Source organism: Diplodia seriata (assembly GCF_021436955.1).
Source record: "Diplodia seriata strain FDS-637 chromosome Unknown scaffold_4, whole genome shotgun sequence".
Classification (NCBI taxonomy): domain Eukaryota; kingdom Fungi; phylum Ascomycota; class Dothideomycetes; order Botryosphaeriales; family Botryosphaeriaceae; genus Diplodia; species Diplodia seriata.
In genome coordinates, this window is record NW_027117311.1 from 863,530 (window position 1) to 886,804 (window position 23,275).

General features: G+C 58.3%; 6 protein-coding genes across 6 annotated transcripts; 2 read left to right on the forward strand and 4 right to left on the reverse strand.

The window, feature by feature from the left end:
* Positions 1 to 1,440: 1,440 nt before the first annotated feature.
* DIC1 (Mitochondrial dicarboxylate transporter) lies at positions 1,441 to 2,662 on the reverse strand (the record flags this gene model as incomplete). The annotated part of the gene is made up of 3 exons (XM_066775570.1): positions 1,441 to 2,121; positions 2,292 to 2,393; positions 2,534 to 2,662. The coding sequence occupies 3 exons, from the start codon at positions 2,660 to 2,662 to the stop codon at positions 1,441 to 1,443; spliced, it is 912 nt and encodes a 303-aa protein (XP_066633451.1).
* Positions 2,663 to 3,049: 387 nt separating this feature from the next.
* On the forward strand, positions 3,050 to 4,606 carry MSF1 (phenylalanyl-tRNA synthetase alpha subunit, mitochondrial; the record flags this gene model as incomplete). Its single annotated transcript, XM_066775571.1, has 2 exons — positions 3,050 to 3,069; positions 3,253 to 4,606. 2 exons carry the CDS (start codon positions 3,050 to 3,052, stop codon positions 4,604 to 4,606), a joined length of 1,374 nt encoding a protein of 457 aa, XP_066633452.1.
* A 1,050-nt stretch (positions 4,607 to 5,656) lies between these two features.
* On the reverse strand, positions 5,657 to 7,143 carry SLS55_004111 (uncharacterized protein; the record flags this gene model as incomplete). Its single annotated transcript, XM_066775572.1, has 2 exons — positions 5,657 to 6,793; positions 6,847 to 7,143. 2 exons carry the CDS (start codon positions 7,141 to 7,143, stop codon positions 5,657 to 5,659), a joined length of 1,434 nt encoding a protein of 477 aa, XP_066633453.1.
* A 1,749-nt stretch (positions 7,144 to 8,892) lies between these two features.
* On the reverse strand, positions 8,893 to 9,306 carry SLS55_004112 (uncharacterized protein; the record flags this gene model as incomplete). Its single annotated transcript, XM_066775573.1, has 1 exon — positions 8,893 to 9,306. One exon carries the CDS (start codon positions 9,304 to 9,306, stop codon positions 8,893 to 8,895), a length of 414 nt encoding a protein of 137 aa, XP_066633454.1.
* Positions 9,307 to 12,471: 3,165 nt separating this feature from the next.
* SLS55_004113 (uncharacterized protein) lies at positions 12,472 to 13,425 on the reverse strand (the record flags this gene model as incomplete). Its single annotated transcript, XM_066775574.1, has 1 exon — positions 12,472 to 13,425. One exon carries the CDS (start codon positions 13,423 to 13,425, stop codon positions 12,472 to 12,474), a length of 954 nt encoding a protein of 317 aa, XP_066633455.1.
* Positions 13,426 to 16,623: 3,198 nt separating this feature from the next.
* SLS55_004114 (uncharacterized protein) lies at positions 16,624 to 19,957 on the forward strand (the record flags this gene model as incomplete). The annotated part of the gene is made up of 4 exons (XM_066775575.1): positions 16,624 to 17,107; positions 17,181 to 19,551; positions 19,623 to 19,750; positions 19,938 to 19,957. The coding sequence occupies 4 exons, from the start codon at positions 16,624 to 16,626 to the stop codon at positions 19,955 to 19,957; spliced, it is 3,003 nt and encodes a 1,000-aa protein (XP_066633456.1).
* Between the last annotated feature and the right edge of the window lie 3,318 nt (positions 19,958 to 23,275).

Below are 23,275 nucleotides of genomic sequence, written 5' to 3' on the forward strand. Positions count from 1 at the left end.
TTGCCCAAGGAATACGTTTGTTACATAGAATATGAATGTAATAAACAACCTGGCAACTGTGGGAAGAGCATCGTTAAGAGGGATTGCTACTTGGGACAGTGGTTGTAGAAGGAGACACCCCGTCAATCACCTGCCGGCATGTTGCATCCTGAAGCAGTCCGGAGTAGCGGCCGGTTCCCGATGGAAAGATCATAGTTATCGCTGATGGAAAGAAGGCATCGCACACTCAAGCGGCCACGCCTTCTTTGCCTGAGACAGTCGGAACTGACTGCTAGAATCTCTCCCGAAGCCCATCCAACAAGATCTTGCAATAACTTGCGGGGATAGCATGTTCATTCCTTCGCTTTCGAAAAGCATGTCCGTCAACAGTAAAGCTTCACTCTCCAAAATAATAAGCCACGTACAAGTCGGCTAGTTCGACGGTCTCCTGGTAGGCGCGCAAGTAGGCAGAGACATCGTTACTAGTGAACTGCACGAGACTGAGACGGTGGTAGAAGTCGACAACATTTTGCGCTTGGAGCGAGTAGATGTAGGGGCGGGTGGAATGCGAAGGCGTGCACCTCGTGTCGTAGGTTGCTGGTCTGCTAATTCTTGTTCTTTTCATTGTCTTTGCGGTCGTTGTTGCTGCTGCCGTGGCGGTGGCGGTGGCCGTTGTCGCTGTCTGTGTTAAATTGTTCAATTTGTCCCAGGTCTGCCTTGCGGATGTATGGTTAAGGACGTTGGTTTGGACGTTGAAGACGCAGCGAGCGTAGGCTTAAGCTTTGACGAATAATTATGCCTTGCTTTGTTCGAGATATATGTCCTCTTGGAGCTCGTGCGTGAGGTGCGCGTCGAGTTCGTAAGTGCAAAGGCGGTTTTCGACGTCCCTTTTCCAAGCACGCCGCTGGTCCTGGCGCTCCAGCCTGTCTAGAGCAGAAAGCATCGGAGCAGGCCCCGTAGGTGTCATCGTATTCAAAAACGGATACCAAGAGGAGGTTCTGCGGGTGAGCAGGTCGGATGAGAGTGCTACCAGAAGAATGCCCTTGCAGTAAAGAGGTGGACCTACACAAGTGGATGTAGCAAGCACAATCTCCGACCGGACCAGGCTAGCACCCACACAACTTTCACCACCAAAAAGACAAATACTAAGTGTTTGCTGCACTCCCAAAGCCGTCTAATTCAAGCCATTGTGGCGTCTATGGTCTATTTCAGCGGGGACCCCAACGCCTTGCAAATGCTTGCATATGCACGCGAGAGAAAAGTCAAGAAAAGAGTGAAACCCAAGAAGCAGAAGCAACCGGAAAGAGAGCTACAGTAGCACAAACTCCGCTGGTCCCCGCTGGGCAGTCAAAAATGCGTCATTCTCCAGAGGTTGCTCATTCGCTCTTGGCGCCGTCGTTTTTTAAGGCGCAGATATATACCAACATGAAAGGCCAAGACGGGGAAGGGTCAGACAAGATCTTACGACTCAATATCCTTGAGCTTTCGGTAGAGCTTCTTGTGCTGTTCCAGGAAAAGGAAGGTTGCGATAGTGTGCGGTCCTAGGCGGATAAAGCTGGGGACCCAGCCACGGAACATCCAGCCAAAGCCCTCGGCGCGGTTGACGTCGATGAGCAGCTTCACCAAGCTCTTACTCTCGCCATGGGCACTCATAACGCGAGTCTTGATCACATCCACTGGAGAGCAAACAGTTGTGGCGACGAAACCAGCAGCAAAACTGGCGGTGAAGTGGGTGCCCAGGCCGTCCTGGAGCGGGGTGTACTCCAGAATGGCGCTCTTGAAGCCGTCGTACGAGGCCAGTTGCGAAGCGGTCATCAGCACGGCACGCATGCTGTTGGGCCAAACACCGCGGAACAGGCTCTTTGCGCCCTCCTCGCGCGTCATCCGGATCAGGCCATCAAAGGCGTTCTTGTAATTACGGCGTTTGGCAGGGGGCAGAGCAGCGTCGTGCTGCATGCGGACGTTCAGCACATCGGCCGGGTTGCCGACAATACCACCCAAAAAGCCGGAGGCGGAAGAGATGGCGATCAACGTGGGCATGGAGGGTTTCGAAGTGGAAGTGGTCAGGGACGTCTTCAGTTGCTCATAAATGCCGAAGCGCGTTGTGCTGTAGGTGATCTGGCGAAGGAGAGAGGCAGACAGCTGCACTGCAAGTTAGTCCAACAGGCTTCTGTGCGGCGGACTGGGGCGGAGAGCTGGTGAAGTGGTCCACGGGGTTGTGGTCGGTCGGCTGAGTGTCCGGCGCAAACAGGAGCCTCTTGAGATCTGCTCTGCCCAGCTCTCACGCCATGGCTGGCGAAGTGGTAACATACCCCGCGGTACAGGCCAGTCACACCGTCGGTCTTGGCGACGTGGACGAACATCTGCAGCATGTTCTTCCGGGCGCCATCGTGCGGCTGCGTCTGGAGGCGGACCTGCAGGCATTGTGTGAGCGGGAGCTGCGATGGAGGCGGTGGCAGCCGTCATACCTTGACTGTGGTGTCGCAGAGTTAGCCCGAGCCGCCGGCCGCCGGTACCTATCGCAGCACTCACCGAGGTCGAGCGGATGTGTCACTCCGGCCGCAAAGGAGCTCGCAGAACCGCCAAACCAGAAGGGATAGTGAATGGCCGCCTTCTGCATGTCCTTGCTCTTGGCCGTCTCTAGGGCAGCGGCCGCATTGGGGGCGGTGGTGGTCGTCGCCATGCTGGGCGGCAGATGTTCTCCAGTCTACACGGTAGTGATAGGCGGAGGAGGGGACAGCAAAGGCGGAGAAGGTGAAAGGGTCCGGGGAGACATGGAAGCGCGAGAGCGCAATGGGTGAATGGGTCCACTTGGTGATTTCAGGGCCTGGCCAATCGTCAGCCAAGGCTTTTTTTCGCCGGCGTTTGTTTTGGCCGCCGCCCCGGCCTACTGGCTGACCACGCGACCGCGCCCCAAGCGCACCCGCGGCCGATCCCCAACTTCCAAAGCGGCTCCCTCCGCTCCCCAGAACCCGCCCAAGATGAGGTTGCCCGTGGCCCTGCACCATCTGCGCGCGCCAATTGCATCCGCCCGGCCCGCTCTGCTGGCTGGCCGCTTCGCCGCCTGCCGATGGTCGTCGTCTGCCGCAGGTATGTCTGATTTTTCCGTCTTTGGCCGCAAACCCGTAGTTTTATTCGCGTAGAGCTGCCAAGCCGAACAACCCTTCTCTGCAACAGTCACATCTCTGACCTTGCACCAGGGCAGGCTTCGAGAAGCATAACGGTAGAAGGCCGAGCATATCTAACAGATGAATGGATGAACACTCCTCGAAGCATCCTCAAATCCGTTTCCAGGCGGTTGCATCTCCAGCCAGACCATCCCATCGCCATCACCCGCCAACTTATCGAGTCGCGCTTCCCGGGCTACCACTACCACAACGACCTCTTCCCCATTGTCAGCGTGCATCAGAACTTTGACTCTCTCGGCTTCCCCGCCGACCACCCTGGCCGCAGCCGCAGTGACACCTATTACATCAACAAGGACACCGTCTTGCGCACCCACACCTCGGCACACCAAGCCGACATCTTCCGCGCCAACACCTCTCCCGGCTATCTCATCTCTGCCGACGTGTACCGCCGCGATGCCATTGATCGGAGCCATTACCCGGCTTTCCACCAGATGGAGGGCGCCATGACCTGGCACAAAACAGACTTTGACGGCCACGCTACTCTCGCCGACCGCATCTGGGCAGACGTTGAGAAGCTTCCCAAACACGACATCAACGTTGAAGATCCCAACCCTACTACCGACCCGGAGCGGAATCCTCTCCAGCCAGACCATGACGCTGCAGCGGTGGATGCCGTCGCTACGCATCTGAAGCGCAGCCTCGAGAACGTCGTAGTGGAAATTTTTGCCCAGGCGCGTAACGCTGCCGCTTCGGCCGCCGCATCCCCCGCCGTTGCCGCAGAACTCGCCCAAGAAGCCGAAGAGCCTCTCCGCGTCCGCTGGGTGGAGGCATATTTCCCCTTCACTTCTCCGTCCTGGGAGCTCGAGGTCTTCTGGCAAGGAGACTGGCTCGAGGTTCTAGGATGCGGCGTCGTCCAGCAAACCATCCTTAACAACGCCGGCGTCCCAGACCGCATCGGCTGGGCCTTCGGCATCGGCATCGAGCGCATCGCCATGCTGCTCTACTCCATCCCGGACATCCGCCTGTTCTGGAGCCAGGACCCCCGCTTCCTCAGCCAATTCAAGCGTCCCGTCGAAGATGCGATTGACAAGGCGACTGGTCTCAAGGATTGGGGCATTACCCGCTTCCAGCCCTTCTCAAAATACCCAGCCTCGCCTAGGGACGTCTCGTTCTGGCTGCCCGGCAAGGTGAAAACGGAGGACCTCGGCAAATGGACGACGCCCAGCGCTGCAGGTGGACTCATCGCGCCGGAGCAGGATGGCGTGCCGGCATTTTACGAGAACGACGTGATGGAAGTTGTCCGCGAGATCGCGGGCGACGTAGTCGAGGACGTAAAGCTAATCGACATTTTTGTGCACCCGGGGAAGATGCGCAAGAGCTTGTGCTATCGCATCATCTACCGCAGCTTGGAGCGCACGCTCACGGGCGAGGAGGTGGGTGATATGCAGAAGCAGGTGAGGAAGCGGCTGGTCAAAAAGTTCGGCGTGGAGCTGAGGTAAGGTGAGGGGAGAGATCTGTATGACTAGCGCCGTATATATACCAGAATCAAAGACACCTCCTATCCGAGCTATTCCCTGCAGCCGCCATAGCCGCATATCGTCTTCCTTCAGCTACTGGGCAGCTTATGCTATTTCTAGGCTTTAGTGCTGTTCAGATTTCTAGTCAATACACGTCACCTCATGCTCCTCAGCCGCTGTCACCTCATCCACCTACCCATATTGCCACGTCTCTGAACCCTCCTGTTCTACTTTTTTTTTTTTCGTACTATCTTGTTCTGACTTCTACGTCTTATCATCCCATCTTAGCTTTTCATGTTCATCCGTACCCTGATACTTGCATCGTTCCTCTCACTATATCTCCTGTGAGACCAACACCGGTTAAGCCTCACGACCGTATGCCTCTTCACCAAGGTTTAGCTCGAAACTTTACGATCCGCGCGACGCGCTCTTGCCAGCCACGACGCCAAGGCCTCCAATTCAGAGGGCTCGATTTTGTATCGCTACCTGGTTCCCAATCCGCCACTGAGGTAGCTAGTTTCTTCATCAGCCAGGCTACCAACGCCAATCCCCCGCCTCCTCGGAAAAGCAAATCAGATTACCGGGTCACCGTGGAGGATCGACCGCGTTACTGCAAGTAAGGCCCGGAAGGGGAAAGAAACGCTGACTGGATCGTCCGATTGACTGATCCGCGACAGAGGATCAAAATGACCGGCATAAGCACTTAATTTTCACGGTTTGTCTCGCTTCGCTCATGATCCATTCTGACTGAGAGCGCTAGCACGGATCATGACCAGTGGTATACACACAGGTAAGACATTGGTGTGAACTGGCACATGAGCATGAGCGTAAGCAGAGGTTCTGGACTGTTTGATCTCGTTGAATTCGTCACTACTACGGTATGATTATGAAAAGAGGCCGTGTCAGCAAAGGCAGCCGCCGTCACATGCAACCAAGCAGATTCCTGGTTCCCCCATGTCGCCTCCTTCCAATTTGGGTGTATCATCTTGTTTTCGTGCTTGTTTTTTACTTTCTTCCTTTTATTCGAAAGATTTACACCTTCTTCTTCAGGTACAGAGACTGCACGTTGCAGTACGCCTTCAGGCCGCCCAGGCCCCACTCGTAACCGATGCCGCTCTCCTTGTGGCCGCCGAAGGGGGCGTTGGGGTCGAGCTCGAGGTGGGTGTTGATCCACACGCTGCCGGCGTCGAGCTGGCGGGCGATGCGCTCGGCCTGGTCGAGGTCGCTGCTCCACACAGACGCGCCGAGGCCCATCTTGGTGTCGTTGGCGCGGTGCACGACCTCGCTCTCGTCGCTCCACTTGAGCAGCGGTACGATGGGGCCGAACGGCTCCTCGGTGACAATCTTGCTGGTCTCGGCCGGGTTGTCAATGATGGTCGGCGTGATGAAGTAGCCGCCCGACTTGTCGTTGACGCCGCCCAGCGCCACCTTCATGTTCTGCTCGTGCACGTCCTGGAAGAAGCCCTTGACCCGCTCGTACTGCATCGCGTTCTGCACCGGGCCCAGGAAGGTGTTGGAGTCGGCGCCGTTGCCCAGCACCAGTGTCTTGGTGTGCTCGACGCACGCCTTGAGGAACTCGTCATAGATCTTCTCGTGCACGTAGATGCGCTTGATGGCCAGACAGATCTGGCCAGAGTTGAGGAATGCCAGCGTCGCCACCTTGGCCGCCGTCGACGGAATGTCGACGTCCGAGCACACGATGGCTGGGTCCTTGCCGCCCAGCTCAAGCGTCACGCGCTTCAGTGTCTTGGACGCAGACTCCATGACCCTCTTGCCCGTCGCCGTCGAGCCGGTGAAGGAGACCTTGGCCGGACCCGGGTGTGCCGTAAGCCACGGGCCCAGGTTGTCGTCGCCCGACAGCGCCTGAATGACGCCCGGCGGGAAGAAGCGGGTGGCCAGCTCAACCAGCTTGAGATCGCAGTAGGGCGTGAAGGGAGACGGCTTGATGATGATGGGGTTGCCCGTCATGAGCGAGGGCCCGATCTTGCCGCAGGCTAGCATAATAGGGAAGTTCCACGGCACGATGCCAACGACGACACCCAGAGGGGTGTAGCGGGTGATTGTCCTCTTCTCGTCATCCTCACTCACTTGCTCCTCCTTGAGCTCCATGTCGGCGAAGGTGTGCAGGTACAGAGCGGCAGTCTCGACCTCGTTCAGTGCCATGGGGACCTAGGCACTTCGGGTCAGTACGTGGCTAGGTTTGGAGGACCAAAGTAACATACAGGCTTGCCCTGCTCCCTCATGAGCAACTGGGCGAACTCATCCTTGTAGGACAGGAAGGCGTCAGCAAAGGCGTGGACAGCCTTGCCGCGCTCTGCCCACGTCGTCTTCTTCCACGTCTTGAACGCCTCCTGGGCGGCGTCTACTGCGGCGTCGACATCCTTGGGAGTGGCGACGGGAACATCGTACAAGGGCTCAAGAGTTGCCGGGTTGATGCCCTGGCGCACCTTGTCGGTGCTGGTGGACTTGCCATTGATGATGTTGTGGAAGGTGGTGAAGTCAAGCTTGGGGGCAGCCATGATTGCTGGAGACGGGGGAAAAGGAGTTGGAAAGGGAAGTTCTGTGGGCGAGGGAAGGAACAACTTGATGGGGGTATCTCTTAACGAAGCTGGGGAAGACAAAGCGACGCTGGGCAGGACAGTTGCGCGGAAGAGTCCTCTTATAATCCTCCGGGAAGCTGTTCTCCGCTGTTATCCGCGCTAAACCTCGGCCCAGAGAGGTAGCTGTGGGGCAGGCTTGCCCCCAAAGCAGCAAGTTAAATTGGTGGTTGACCGTAGCTCTCACGGCTGTTGCAGCGGCGCGGGGCCTGATATCGAAGGGGGGGCTGCGGGGTACGGAGATCTGATACCCCAAGGTGCTGCCAAGATGGGACGGACCAATCAGAGCGTGCGGAGAGTCATGGGATGGCCCAATGGGGTAAAGACTGCGGCGCCAGCGTGCTGCGCGAAAGCGTGCATACATACGCTCCGTCGTTGACGCGCAAGGGTGCTTACACAACGGGACGCGGGAGCGGTCGTGAAAAGTAATCAGCGCGGTGCTGCCTGATGCGGAATGTGCTGCCATGGCGGATCACCACTCGCTGCTGAATCCTTTCAGATAGTCGAGCCAGATCGCGCCCGCGCGCGGCTTACCCGCCTGTCTAAGCAGCCACGCCCTCCGCCTTTGCCCTCTCCGCCCGCTCCGCCCACTCCGCGCACACCCGTCGAGCAACTGCTGCAACGGGGAATTACGACTTCTGCGCTGTCCGTAGGTCAGCGTCGCCACTGCTGCTGCTGCCCCGTACCTTGCGTACGCCTCGCAAGGTCCTCCCCGTGGGCTCAACAAGCTTCTGGCACTTCCGCTGGCCCTCCCTCGGTTCCATAGAGAGGCAGACATCAGAAATCGTATGACGAGCCCTGCGGTGTCCCAATGCAGCGGCCGTTGTTGCGGCTCCGCGCCCTCTTCCTTTGGCGCGAGCGCAGGCGAGTCAGCGAGGCGAGCCGCTGACGTGCCAGATTTGGCCGTTGGCTCCACTGCGCGACCCGCAACATGCATCAGAAAACGGCGACAAGCAGCCCCAGCTCCAAGCCTCCGGGTCCTGGCCTCAACATGAAGAACTCCGTACGTCCGCGCCGCGGAGGGAGACGGTCGTGCGTTCTGCTCTGCGCATGAGCTCTTTGCCGTGACTGAACAGCTCTCTTGTTTGTGACATTGATGGTTTGGCACGACGTTGTTGAGTACAAGCTGTCTTGCTGCTCCCTGATGCTCCACCCGGGGCCCCGCCACTGCTCCCTGGCATGTGGATTATGCTGAGCCCCTCAACACCATGCACCCCATCACTGACGCCTCCGCCCCTCGTCTTAAGCGCTGTGGCAAACCAGCCCACTCCAAACCCTGACCGACCCAGTCTTTGACCCTGGTGCGGCTCCGGAAAGGCGCACACCTCGCCTTTCGACCGTGCCAACATATGTGGAGGATGGCAGCCATGGTAGCTGCACTGACCCCGCCTCGCCACCTCTTATCCTTCTGTCATAAGGCCCAGCCCAGAAGCGTGGCTTTCCAATCCACTCGATAAGCATCGGTATCCCTCCATCTCTTTCTTGTCATCATGTCTCTTCCTCTGCCTCGGCGACTAGTAATCAAGTGCCAGATCAGCTGCATCCCGCTCCGCCTCACCTCATTTGCGCCTTGTTCCCTTTTCGGTTGCTCGTGATGCTGGAATAACATCACCTTCCAACCCTCCGCGATTACTGTTTACTGATCTGTCCTTCTCCAGTTCTTCAACACTCTCACACGCCTATGTTCTCCGGAAGATAGTCCATCGTCCTCGCGGAGGCATCCAAAAACTCCCTCCACAGCACGACCCTCGTGCCTGTCTCGTCGAAGGTCAGCGTCCAAATCATGTCGCACACGTACTTGTCGCCGACAGTATCCGCCCGGGCTGTCAGCCAGAGGCACACCTTCCTGCCGGGCACGTCGTCCACAACCTCGAGCAAGTCGAGCGCGTAGTGTCGGAAGACGGCGCGATACATGTTCAGTGTGCGCTGAAACCCATCGGCATCCTGAGGTGCCTGGTTCAGACTGGAGGGCAGGACCTCGCGCCTGAAGTTGGGTGCGCGGAAGGACGCGATAGTTTGAGTGTCGATGTTGTTGCGGTTGAAGGCTGCGACAATCTCGAGCGCCGCGGCACGCTGCTTGCTCATCGGCCCATCGTGGTGGCGATGATGCGAGCTGCTGCTGCTGCTGCTGCTACTACTGCTGCTGTCGTATTTCAGGGACCACGGGCTGCGCGGCTTGGACGAGTACCCTCCGCCCAACGGGAGTGCCATTATCGCGGCTCTGTCTGTGCTATCTCCTTTTTGCTTCCCTTGCTCCCACAGCAGGCTGGGAAACCGTCTCCTCGAGCTCTTCACAGTGAAGCGGATGCGTGTATTGTTGCGAGCGGAGAGGATCTGACAATAACTGGTCAGGCGATACAAAAGCAGGGTTGATGGCTGCGGTAGTCGTGTTTCGAATCGCTTCCTGGAAAAGCCACACAGACGCGTTCGACGGGGGCCGGTATCAGACAGGTTCTTTTCGTGTACCGGGACGGCGGCTGCTATGCCGAGTGGATGGGTTCCTTGGACCTGTTCCTGCTCGTGGTAGGAGTATCTGACGCTGCAGGGGAGGCGGCCGTCACTCTGCAGGCAGATTGGATGTTTCAGAAGCGCGAGTGGTTGCTTATTCCGGCCGTGCTACATTCATGCATGCACGCAGCGACGAATTGCCTGATCTGGTGGTTACACAGAGCGTGCAGCCGCGAGCCAAAAAGCCTTGCAGGGTGGCAAGGGTCCGTCGCGGGAGAAAAGCAAGCGATCCTGGAGGCGTGATGTTGGCGCCACAAACGGTTGCTGGACGGAACAAGGCAATGATGGGTCTCAAGAGAGACGCGATGGAAGCAATGGCGGGAGAGAGCGGAAGAGAGAGCAAGTCGACAAGGCAATGGAAAAGAGGTGAGGGTGGCAGGGATGCGGCGACCGGACAGGAAACGGCAGGGTAGGTACGGACCGGAAAGACGAATATATGGCCGGCCTCCAGCCCTTGGAGACGGACCGGTCACCGGCAACACTCCTGGCGTAGCAATGTCCGTGTGCGCTTGTGCGCTCATCAGTCGTCCGACGGAAGGGTCACCGCCAGCGTCACTGTTGTCCAGCCAGGAAATTTCCATGAGGCTGACAGGAAACGCGCCATCGGAAGCCGTGTGCGCCAGGAGGGACGCGCCGGCAAAAATCCAACGGAGCGCGGGTCCGACCTTCATGCGCTAGGCCAGACCAACCTCCACCCTCGCTGCTCGCAACCACCGCGGCAAGAGTGGGAGCCCCAGGTGGACGCCGTCTCCAAAGTCCGGCGCGTCGCTGGCGCAGGGAGGGCGGGGCGAGCCGGCCCAGCCAGCAATTCGAAGCTTCTGGTGGCCTTCTGGCCCGCATTCCCCAACCTAACGGTGAAAAGACTCCGCCGTTGTCCCGGCCGCCTTCCCACGCACCAGTCGTTTTTCACCGCCATCGCCAAACGGGCCGGTGTGCTTCTGATATACGACCGTGGACTTCCGACTCATCTCCGCGCATCGCACATCGTCCCAAGCGCTGCCAACGCAATGTTGAAACGACGTCGCGCAGCAATCAGCCTCGTCACGCAGGTCTACCTTAAAGGCCAGCGATCCGCCCTGGCAGGGAGATCAACGGGGCAATACAAACGCACTGGCGCCGGCCACGTAGTCGGCGGGCGAGATGGAGTGGGGAATCATCTCTTGCTTGAGCCCTGACGATCTCCGGTGTTAGTGAGCAATGCTAGTCTCGGTGCAGAAGTATCCCCCTGCGCTTCGTTGAGCGCAGGACGTCAGCTGGCTGCATCGGTCCCTTTCCCTGCACATCGATGCTGCTAGGCCGGAGGGTTGCTGGCGAGAAGCAGCATCGTTCCGGGGCCCCAATCCGGGAGGCCAGCATCTGAAGAAAGCCAAAACAAGCTTGGCCTAAGGCGGGGTGGGGTATGTTGCTAGCCGGGGGATCAGGACGTGCTGGTCAAGAGTGGTGCGTGCTACAGGCCGTGTAGTATGTGGTAGGTATGGGTGACATGGTATGAGAGCAACGAAGCGGCGCTTCCACAGCCTCGTCCGAGAAGGGTGCATGAAGAGGCGGGCGTTCGAATGGGGTTCGATGTGCCCAAGCCGTCGCTGCTAGAACAGGGAAGTCGATCGCTGCGCCAGCCAATCAGCGTCAGCCTTGTGCCACCACCCCTTCATCCCTCCTCTCGGTCTCCCACTCGATTCTGAAGTGGGCGCTTACACGTTGACCGATCGTCAGCCGGCGGGTGCCTTGTGATTGGAGAGGCAAGCAATTCGGCGGAACGGACGTCCTGTACAAAGCGAACTGCATTGGCGAGCAGCTCAGTCGATGAGAGTACCTGACAAGGTGGCGAAATGAAATGCGACCAGTCGCCAGCGGAGAGACAGTCGCTGCTTGCTTGGTTTTCTGCTTCTGGCGGAAGCGGCATCGGCTCCCTGCAACCATGGCTGCGAAGGAATGGTCGGGTAACAAGGCTAACCGGCACTTCGCTTGCGAAGAGGAAGCAGATGCATCGTACGACCGCAACAACGCTGCGCGTCATCCTCGCCGCATCGCTTTTCATCCCATTGCTCGTGCTCCTGGAACACGGGCCCGCACGCGCGGGCGGAGATGCGGCACGGTGGAGCACCTCGGAACTCCACAAATCCATCTCCCGCGCCGTCCGCACGGCGCTATATTTCTTTTGCGGCTGCACCCAACCGCGGCAATGGACGCCGTCGAGAAAAAGTTTGCACCAGGGATCCTCGGAGATTCTCAGCTGCCTATTGAGTAGCACACTCCACTTTCTCTCTCCGAAGCCATTGCTTGCTAAATCCATATCACTCCACCATAGCCATCCTTCCCGCAATATGTCACTCCACCACAACAGCCTTTCCTCAGATCTCACTAACCTGCATCTAACCACATGCTCGCGGTCCCCACGTGGCCTTCGGAACCTGCCGCCGTCCTTTGGGTATTCCAGGCACAATGGGGAGAGGTGGGCAAAGGACATCTCCGCTAGAGCATCCCAAGGACCTCTTCTCCGGAATCTGCCACACGTACCTGCCTCCACTCAAGCTTCGGGAACGCCGTGATCTGCGGATCAAATTCTCGTATTGCATTGTACCTGCTTCACGCTTCTTCATCCGCTCCCACTTGCCGCAACCCCATCGGTCAACTGAAAAAGTTCACGCCCATCGGAGGACCCTTTGCAGCCACATTTTCTTTCCACCCCCTCAGCCGCCAACGTCATCGCTTCCCCTTTTTTCCCCCTTCGCCATCCACGCTCTACCACGCATCCACGCTCGCATTCCCGCTTTCGTACCCCTCCGGGACCATGGGCGCGTGCGTGTAGTACTCCTGCAGCACGCGCTGCGCATACTGCAAGTCGTCGACGCACATGCCGCCACCCCCCGGTCCGATGTGCGGGCAATGCACCTCCGGCCGCAGCGGCACCATGTTCTCGTGCACCATGCGACACAGCAGCGTGTCGCCTCCAAGCTCATACGGCTTGCCGAAGCGCTTTTGCTGCGTCAGCGTCGCGTGGCACTCGTCGAAGCTGGCGTACTGTTGGGTCTCGGGTGTCGTGCAGTGCTGCTGCGCGGTGTTGCAAATGGACGACGCCAGCGCGTCCGCCAGCGCCGCCACCGTGGCGTCGTAAGTGCTGTGGTTCCTGCTCGCGGCAGCGTCGATGGTGGCGTCGAGCAGGTTCGCGAACCACCGGTACGTGGCGTCGTATTGCCAGATCTGGCCCTGTTCATTCCACGTGATCCAGCTGTCGATCTCGACGGGGAAGGTGCCGAAGATGGCGTTCTTGAAGAAGACGATGGTCGCTGCCGATGAGATGTCCTGCGTGCCGGCGAAGTGGATGATATTGTATGACACGGGAACGCCCAGAAGGGTCGAGCTGCTGCTATTCTGGTTGGCGAGGTTGGCGAAGAGGCCGAAGAGATACTCGGTGTTGAGCTCCTGCCCGTCGAAGCCGCGCGTGACGTCGACCCGGCCGAGGACGTCGGGCGCGAGGAGCGTCGAGTTGATGGAGGCCGCCTGCGCCGTGTTGTTGTAGACGAAGTTGTCCCAGAACCGCACCTGGAGCTTGTAGAGTTCGTCCAAGGTGAAGTTGGCCCTGGTGTCGGGACTGCCGTAGTCTTGGCGTGCGGTGAGAGCAGGGTGGCTTCCGTCAATGGCGCTGACGAACCCAGCCAGCAGCATGGAGCAGATGACAAGAATCGAAGACCACATTGCTGATATCTTTCGGCTTCTGGTTCTTCTGTAGTGGTGAGCCTCGGAGCTTGAATGGGTTCTGGTGAAGTTGGCGTGGTCTGAGAATCGGTCCTGCAGAAGGCAGAAGGTGGATGCGTTGACGCAGATGCAAAGGCTTCACCTAGAAACCGGGCTTTAAAAGCCAGCTGACCTGTGGTGAATGTTGTTGTGCGATCTTGCGCTAGACTACTTTGGGACATTCACCTCAGAAGATGGAAAATGATCATGCGAAACCTCTGGCTCGTTCAACGGATACGTAGATGATAGCGGAGGCCGAGAAACTGTAACAATATAGTAAAGGCTATATATTCCTCGAAAGAGACCACCCGTTTGCAGAGCTGACAGTTTTGGAAGTGAGCTAGACCCACAAGGCAACATGTAGTTAGCCACTCATGTTCGTCTCATGGTCATACACCACAGTCCTGCAGCGTTAGTCTAGGGCACAGAGGTTGAAGAAATAGGAAAGTCGATAAATAAACCAAGGTCCGAAGGGAACCAGAGCTGAGTGCAACAACTAGACATTTCCAAAGAGGTCGGCTTGTGGCTGCTTTCAACAAAGGCGAGGAGGTTTGTGCTAGGAAACGAAGGAAAACACAGAGAAAAGGGAAGGCCACCTGCCATCTTTGGGCGACCGAGCTAGTTATCGAAGATGTTATTGCAACGGGTCACGGTGGCACGAAACCAGATCGGCGCACTTAGACAACCTGCCTACATCTGTCATGTACTTGGGCCCCACAAGTGGGCTCTGCGCTCCCAAAAATAGACGGTCCCTGGATTGAACTCGTGTGCGTGCATGAAGGGAGGGGTGCTGTCAGGCGAAGAGGGCGACCACGGTCGGGCGCCTGGCCATGGATAGGCACCGCGACCGCGTGGATGTGCCATGTGGTTGCGGGGCATGTACGACGTCGAACTCGGGCCCTGTTACACGGCAACTACTCATACAAAGGGAACCAAGGGAGGAAGGCCTGGGGGACTCGTCCTCGGTTGCGAGCGACCGGTCGGGCGCACTATCCAACTCCATGGCCTGCAGCCGGAGCTAATGGCTCTGATCGTCGGCATGTTCCAGTTTGAAGCACAAAAGGTGGAACCGTGGGCGAATGGCAAAGCGTCAAAAGTAGCTACAAAGTGCTGTTCATTTCGTGAGCGAGTAACGTACGTACTTAGCAGAGCTTTCAGGTAGGTTAAACGAGCTTGGCGAGCGGCTCGCTGCTGCCACGGCTGGGATGGCTAGATCAGAGTTTCCAGAGTGCTGATTGCAGGCGGCCCAAGAGAGCGGAGACGACAATAATTTGAGACAGGAGCAGAAGACGACGGCAGACTAGTGGCGGTGAGGGCGCCCGCTGGTCGCGAGCCCGCGCTCTATCGCAGACGGCGCAAAAGAAAAGCGAGACGGGGTCCTGTCCTCTTCCGGCGCGGCTGGCAGGAAAACCAAAAGGAAAGACGAGCGCGATGGCAGAGGTGAGGTTGGAGCGGCGTTGCACGAACCTTTCGGCGAATTTACTTGGGCCCAGCATAGCAGCAGGCCGTTAAAGCAAGGGCTGCAGCCCATCCCTGCCTCGCTAGCGACCATCATCCCCACACCTGCGCAATGCTGCCGCATGGGTGACGTTGCTTTTCAATCCAGAGGGCCTAGAGGGTCGACGCGCGGGCTGCAGCGATCCGTGAACAGCGACCTTCGTGCTCGAGGGCGTCGGGTGGCTGACGAGGGCTGCGGCAGGCGTCCCACAGGTCGAGAGGTGCAGCAAGCCGAAGCCGTCCGGGAGCTCGATTCGGATATGAGCAAGCCGAGAAGGGGCGGCCGCCTCCGCAGGTTCCGCGAGAGTCGTTCCATTGTGATCGGGAGATGGGATTACTCGCGGCCGCCAGCCCGCCGGTCAAGACTGTTATCGCTGCCCTCCACTCTTCTCCACGAGCCCCGCGCATGCGAGGCAATCGCGGTCTTGAGAGCGGTGATCGACAGCCAGCTCTTGCAGAAGCACCAGCGTGCGCAAGCGTCCAATAGTACGACGCGCATCGGGAGAAAGTCGCCCGGCGCGCGGGAGCCTCCAACGGCAGCTAGTGCGCAGCCGCTGAGTCGTGAGGGTGGACGACCCCTCCCGGATGAAACAGCAGGCTGTACGGCGGGACGGACTAGGAGGGGTGGCGCGCGGAGATCGCCAAGGGCGCTGGGCTGGAAGCGCGAGACTGTCGAAGGCGGCGCAGGAGCTGGCAGGAAGCAGGAGGCTTTGAGGCGCGCGGCGAGAGGCAGCCCGGCCACCTGATGTTTTCCGCGCTGCTGCTGGCACCCTGGTCGCGGGCGTTGCTCCGCCGGCGCCGTGGGAATGGCCAGGCCGCGCAGGCGCAGCGCCGGGCCAGGGCCGCTGTGACGCTGCCCTCACCTGCGACCACGACAGCGGCGCGACCGTTGCCGAGCCTGCAGAAAGCTGCGACTGGGCCGCAACGGCACACGCATCCACTCCAGCAATCAACCTGACGGCCCCCGGCCCAGCCCTCCCGCGGCTGCTGAGTCGTCGCGGCTGTGGCCTCCCCCGGCCTCCCGACGGGCAGGGCGGCGAGGGCCGCCCGCTGCCACCCGAGCACTCTGCCCACGATGGCCTGACCTCCTGCTATTTCTTCTTCGGGCCACACGTTCGCTGTGGACTCTGGCTCCGCGCGGAGCTCGCATCGAGTGACCAGGATGGACAGGGCTGAACTTTTAGTCGTAGCCACAAACGATCCTCCGGGGGTTGGAGGTATACATTTGCGGCCTGCTGCGCAAGCACTCCCGCACCCTCCCTCGCCCATGCCCATGCCCAGGAAGCCAGAAACAGACCTGACATGGTCCGCGACACCGTAGCTGAACAGGCTTGCGTCCACGCAACTCGCCATTCGCCCTCGCCGTCGCTATAGCATTGCCAGCCACGCCGCCCGCCCTGCCTCGACGGCCAATCGTCTTTTGTTGTCTCGCCCCGGCGCCACTGAGCTGCCTCCACGTCCGCCCTTCTTTTATACGCCAGCCGCGCGACTACTCCACGAAGTCAAGAGGACCTGCCCGTTCCTGGCGCTCTCCGCTTCCCCTTCCAGAAGGGACCAAAAGTTCCCACTTCGCGCCCCCATCCGCACACCCGCGATCCCCCGAGTTGCGACCCACCGCAACTGCCCGAAGCTTGCTAGAACTTTCCCACTCCAGTAATCGCCATGGCCAACCACGGTAGTTCCGCGGCCATGGGCTCGCTCAGTCTGTTCCCAGCGCCCACCCGCCAGCACACCGCCTCTTCCACGACGTCAAGCCGGCGAGAAATCGCGCGCGACGGTGGAGCTTCCTCGCCGCAGCAGCACCCGCCGAAGGTGTCGGACCTTAGTCATCTCGCCCTGGTCAAAGGCCAGCGCGACACCATCCGCACCCAACTACGCGCCACCCAGGCCGCGACCGAGGAAGCACAACAGTCCGTGTCGTCGCTGCGCAAGCTTGCCTTCCGCCTTGCGGTGCGTATCAGCGTCAGGGAGGCCAAAGTTGCCCAGGCTGCCCGCAGCCTGGCCAATTCTCGCCGCCATGACTATGTACACAGCCGCAAGCATGAGGGACGGATTGCGCAGCTCCAGGCTACCCTTACTTGCCATGAGCAAAGGAATCGGGAACTGCTTCATAATCTGGAACAGGCTGCTCAGCTTACTATACAGTGTACGTGTGGAACCGCAATTGTCTCCATGGTTCTTACGCGTGGCTGCTAACGCATGCCGACATAAACGTTTAGCACAGCAGCAGCACCTCTCATCAAACCTCCGCCCGCTTTCCTACGTCCCCACTGGCCAGCGCCCCATCTCGCCCCCGCTGACCTCGCCGCCCTCGACTCCTCCGCCCTCGCCGCCGGCTAGAATCTCGAGCCGAACATCTCAGACGACTCCGAGGCGACCCTCCGACATTGTGGCCGACCTTACCGAGATCCGGACGACAAACGAGCGCTTGATCAAGGCCAAAAAGGAGTCGGACCACGCCTTGCTCCTATGCCGCTCGCGGATAGTTTCCCTGCAAGAGGACTACCACCAGTCACAGAACCATGTGCGCAGCCTGGAGAAATCCAACAACGGTCTGGAGCACATGGTCAAGGATTACGAAGTCAAAGTCCGCGCCCTTGAGGAGGAGAAATCTCGTCTCGAGCAAGAACTTCGCTCCACCCAGGAGAAGCTGATTGTCTCTTCCAAGACCGAGGGAACCTTACGCGCCGAGCTTGAGGAGCATAAGTCCAGGATCGCCGAGTTGGAAGCAGAGTGTGAGGCCAGTCGATCCCGCATTACTGAGCTGGAAGAGTCTTGGTCTCATATCGAGGAGGACCTTTCCGGCTGCAAGCTTCAGCTCAAGTCCTTGGAACGCGAGCGTCTGGCACTGCAAGAAGAGCTCTTCGTTATCCGCAAGCGGCTTTCTACTTCGGATAGATCCCACGTCGAGCTCCAGGAGAAACTTGCGAGCAAGGAAGCAGACATCGCCAAGCTGCGTGAGGAGCTCAAGCATGGTCAAGACAGTGCCGACGCTCTTCAGCAGACTGTTACCTTTTACGAGAATGCGGCGCGTGAGTTGCAAGCCAAGATCGCAGCTGCCAACGGTGCCATGACCATCCTTGAGAAACAACTCGAGGTTGCTGAGTCATCCAAAAAGAGCATGTACGCCGACATGGAACAACTTCAGGAGTCCAAGAGGGAAACAGAGCAAAAGCTTCAGCACGAGATTCAAGCTCGCACAGCCCTTCAATGGGATGTCAATCAATTGGAACAGTCCAAGATTCGTCTCAATCAGGAAATCCAGCGTATGCGAGCCAAGATCGAGAGCCGCGACCTCGAAGAATCGGAACTGAAGGATCAGGTGACGGAGCTTCTCAAGTCGCGACGGAGTTTGCAGAACCAGCTACGCGAAGCGCTGCGTCAGCTGGACATCGAGGAACAGAAGAATCCGGAGGCTGCTGATGAGCTCGAGAGACTGAGGAAGTCCAAAGAAGAACTGGAAGCAACCTTGGTCCAGTTGAAGGACACGACAGGTGACCTGCACGCCGATCTCCAACTAACTAGAAAGAAGCTTGAGACGGCCGAGAAGTCGAGGACGGAGTTGCAGGAGCAGTTGGAAGTCTCGCAAAAGGCGAACGACGGCCTAAGAGGTGATGTGCGTGCCCTGAAACTCTCCAAAGCCCATGTGGAATCCGACCTGAGCATGGCCCTCCAGTCCCGAGCAAACCTCGAAGCGACGGTCCGCGCGAACAGGACGAAGCTTTTGGTTGCTGAGACTAACGAAATCAATCTCCAGGCCAAACTTTCCGCGGCGGAAGAAGAGGTTGCTAAACTTCGCGCGCTGGTCACTGAAGCCAGGCGCGTAGAGGGCAAGCTGGAAGCTCGCATCGCCGTTGCCGAGGAAGAATTGTCTGCCGTCAGGAAGGCGAATGACGAACTCGAGACCTTCCTCAGCGAGGCGCGCGACAACCTCGACGACGAGACCAAGGCCAAGTTGAGCGCTGCCGAAGAACTCCGGGAAAAGTACCAGAAGAAACTGTCCATGACTGAGGAAGAAATTTACAGGCTCCAGGCCGAGAATAAATCCCTGGGCTCAGAGATCGAGAGGAAGGACCACGACATCGAAGAACTTCGAACCCAGGAAACCAGCCTCAGTGCTGAACTTCGCTCCAAGGATAAGTGGATTGGCGACCTTAACCATGCCAACGAGGAGTTCGCTCAGGGTATGGAATCCGTCGAGTATGAGCTGCGTATCCTCCGTGAAACAAAGAAGGCATTCCAAACTGTGGTGAAGGAACTCAGGGAGAAGGGTTCTCAGCTTGAGGTGCTGAGAGAGTGGAATGTAGACGACACCGGGGACAAGCAGCATCCACACGCTCCGTTCAAGATGAGAAGGACGTCCACACTGATCTCAGAAGAAGGCCGACCCTCGTCTCGGGCATCGTCGCATCGATCTACGGAGGGCGAAGATGAACTTGACGCGTGGGCGAAGGAAGTCGAGCGCGTTCGCATGCTCCGTGATGAGACCGTCATCCAGCTGAAGGGTCTGCGTCAGTCAGAGTCGATGTTGCGGAAGAACTTGAAGGCCAGTGAGATGGAACTGCAACGGCTGGGGACTCATCAGCCACAGTATGTCCCTCCGGGAAGATGTTGTTCTAAGTTCGAAATGTCAGTGCTAATGAGATCTGCGCGCAATACAGGTACAGCCCGCCCCCGAAGAAGAGCGTCAACGTCTTCCGTCGCGTTTTCCAGTGGAGCTCGCGCAACAACAAGACCAGCGGGCAGGTGTCGTGGAACAAACCCGCCCACCAACAACAAGCCGCACATGGTATGCAGAAAGCAGGTCTCTCCGTCGGCCGCGTCCCAGAGGCGCGGCCATCGGTGGATGTGCGGGCGCAAGTTGGCGGTGGGAGAGGGGGCGATATCTACTTCGATATCGAGTCGCGGACATGGAAGACGGTAGATGAGGACACAGGCGGAGCGCTGACGCCGGTGCGCACGCGGAACATGTCCAGCCCCAACCCTCACGCAATGACGGCGTCACCGGCATCGACAATGCCCAAATCGCGCAGCGGGACGCTTACCAAGAGTCGCCGGCCCACCACCCGAGGCAGTGCCAGTAGCGGCAGCATTGGAAGCGGGCGCCGGGTGAGAATCGCCGAACCATTCGATGGAGAGAAGCTCTCCTGGGGAGGGAGGATGAAGAAGAGAATGGGGTTGTAAGAGGCGAGGCGAAGACAAATGACCGCCGAGATACCCCGGTTGAGTGTGGAGAAGGCCAGCACATCCTGCTTCCATGGCGTCAGCATCACGGGTTCCAAACGAAATGGTGGGGGAGGTAATGGTCATGCGATACAACTCACCAAGTGGGAATGAGAATCGCGACGCTCACGACTGTACCAAAAGGATATCAGGATATAGGGAGGAATGGGACTCTATGATGCACTCGCTTTTCCTTTGTTTCTTCATGGGGCGGATGGATGGGAATGAAGCGAAACAAGGAAAGCAAAGACTTGTACTTATTAGACAGCTCCCCATCAACGACCCCCGACGCGCACACACCGCATTTCGTTTCATACCCTTTCGAATACCAGGCATCAAGCTTTTTTTTCACCTCTGCTTGAAACATTGAGGCTTTTTTAGTAGCTTTTGAGCGCTTTCCGTCAGCGAGCGTTGCGCGCACAGTGAAACCTCGATCAGCTGATGGTGGTGCCGTGACATACGTAAATTCCGCAAACCAACAGGGAACGGGACGGCGGATGATCGGACGGATACGTTACTCGCGGACCGACCGACCAATAGACGACCGGGGCGACCGCCTCCGAGATAGAGCTTCTTGGGTGTATCCCTGATGTAGCGATGGAGAGAGGGGAGTGGCTTGCACGGGTGGTGGCTTATAGAAGTAGGCTCTCCGCTGCGGCCGAGCCTTGCGCACGAATGGATTACTATACTGCTCCTCCCGGAAGGAGCTCCGGAGTCTGATACTGCGTGGAAAGGCTGACTCGACAAAGATATTGGTGGCGGCGGAGGATGCGGTCGAGACTCACTCTCATCTACACCCACCCGGCACGATGGCATGATCGGTATGCGAAGAAACTGTTGCGTCGGTTATGCTTTTCTTCCTTTCCCATTTCTCCACTGACCTGCGGTCGAGCTTTATTTTCATTTTCATTTTTTTCAACTATTGTTCGTTTGCATCTTTTCCTGAGGAGTACTGTGGCTGGTTCAAGAGGAACCTGGGAAGTAATATGTACGTACGAGGTTCTTCCATGCTGGTTGGACGCCCTGCGCGGTTCCGCACAGCCTCGGAGCAAGGTTTGTTCCGTGCGAGCGAGATACCTAGGGCTACTGTTGTAACTACTCGCGGAGTGTTTCCTTCTTGGTGCAAGTAGGATATAGGGGCAGCCAATGGATGGATAGGGTGACAGTGTTGGACGATTTGTTGCTTGAACCGTGATAAGCAGACACATGGGGTTCCCATTCGCCTTTCTTGCTGTTGATAACCATGAACGCCAGCACCGGGGGAAAGGAAAGACTTTCGGAAAATAACTTGTCTATGTCTCACTGTCGAGTGCATCCGTCATCAACTCAGCGGATCCGAGGTTATGTTCTATTTTGCGAGCTTAGATCCTTTCGCCCGGCCGGCTAACCAAGCGTTGAGGGGTCGTTCTTTTCGTTTCCTTTTCGCCCCCGCTCGAACGGCCCTGTTTTCCAATAAGCCTGGTTGGAGCCAGCAGCCTAAGGAGAACACGCCCAGTGAAATGCAGCGGTTTAGAAGCAGGTCGACGAATGCTGCGCGGATGGTACAGTTGCAGACTGACCAATTGAATCGTCAGCATTGGGAGGAACCGAGTCTTTTGCACAGGGGCTCCACTTTCTTATAGCGTTGCAGCTTTGAGCGGAGTGCCATGAATGCCGAATGCACAATCTTGCATGACTTGGGACGATCTCGATGGAAGTTTAACCAAACGGGCGGCTACAGTCGGGACCGAAGCCAGCCGGTGTGCTGGGGAGCGGGCCGGCCCTTGGACCGGTTGAAAAACGGCGCAGGGTCGCAGCAGTCGGGCCCGGCCCTTGCCCGTTCCGAGACTACGGGTCTCCACATCCCTGAACCTTCCCGAGTCTCGGCATGTCATGTGATCTGAGCCGGGGCGTGAAACGTGAGCCGTGGAGATAACCATCTGCCAAGAGCACCCTCGAGCGCCTTGGCAGCTGGACACCGCAAGAGAACAATGGCACTAAGAAAACTCTGCAGCAAGCCCGTTCGGCTGATATGTGGACCAGGGCAGATTTGGAGAGAGCTTGGACAGTCCATCGAGACTGCGGTTGCTACGGCCCGCCGAGTTCTGGAATCTTCGTAAGTACGAAAGCAGCGGATCGGAATAGGGCCGACGAAGAGAGGGATCAGGCATCGTCGGCAAATTCACAGGGATCCCCTCCAAGTGTCGCAAGAGCACGAGCACAACGAGGACGGGCGTTTGATCGGCACCGGGGAGGGCCTAGAACAAAAGATGCACGGCGACACCGAGAGATAGAGAGAAAAAAAAAAGGGATCAGAAGGTCACTGCATCGGCTGTGTTCGACCGTGAGCCGCAGGCACTCTTTTGATCGATGGTGGCACCCTGGGTCGCGGCAATGACTTTCCGCTGGGAGATGGACCGCGATGCCGCAGTCGTATCCGACTCGAAGCGGGCAGCTGGGCATCTGAAAGGATTGGTGGCGTGTCCGAAAAAAGGACTGAGGCTGATCGGTTACGCACATTTGCAGCGGTGAGGGCTCCTATCATCAAGTGAAATGGCCCTTCCCTTCCCCAGGCACCGGAAATTTGGGGGCCTCCGGACAGGCTGGCGAAGAGGACGGTTGTGCAATAAAGCTCCGACAGCTACGCCGCTCACGGCCGCACAGCGATGACGCAGAAATTTCCGGCAGCTGCGTCAAATCCTCCAGCGCTCTGACGATAAGGCTAAGGCACGAACGAGGCTGGCCGGATTTAATCCCCTGCGATGCTCCGGGCGGGAAGGAACAACCACTCGTTCCGGCCGCCCAACAACGTCTCGCCGAGTCCCGCCTGCCGCACCCCCACTTCCACTCTACCTCGAACGCAGCCTGCCCATGTGACCTGTCTGTCGTCATAATCCGCTGACCTACCTCCGCTGCGGCGCCATCTCCGGCACATGCAGTCCATAACCGCCAAGCGCACCGCAATAACAATCACATCACCGCGTCGTTTCTCAAATCATGACTTCGGATCAGAACGGACGAATGGGAATCATCTCGTGTTCATGTTTCGAACATATACCGCTTCCTGTCTAAAAGGGCCAACCCGTGGCCAACGCCCGCCAACATCCAAAGA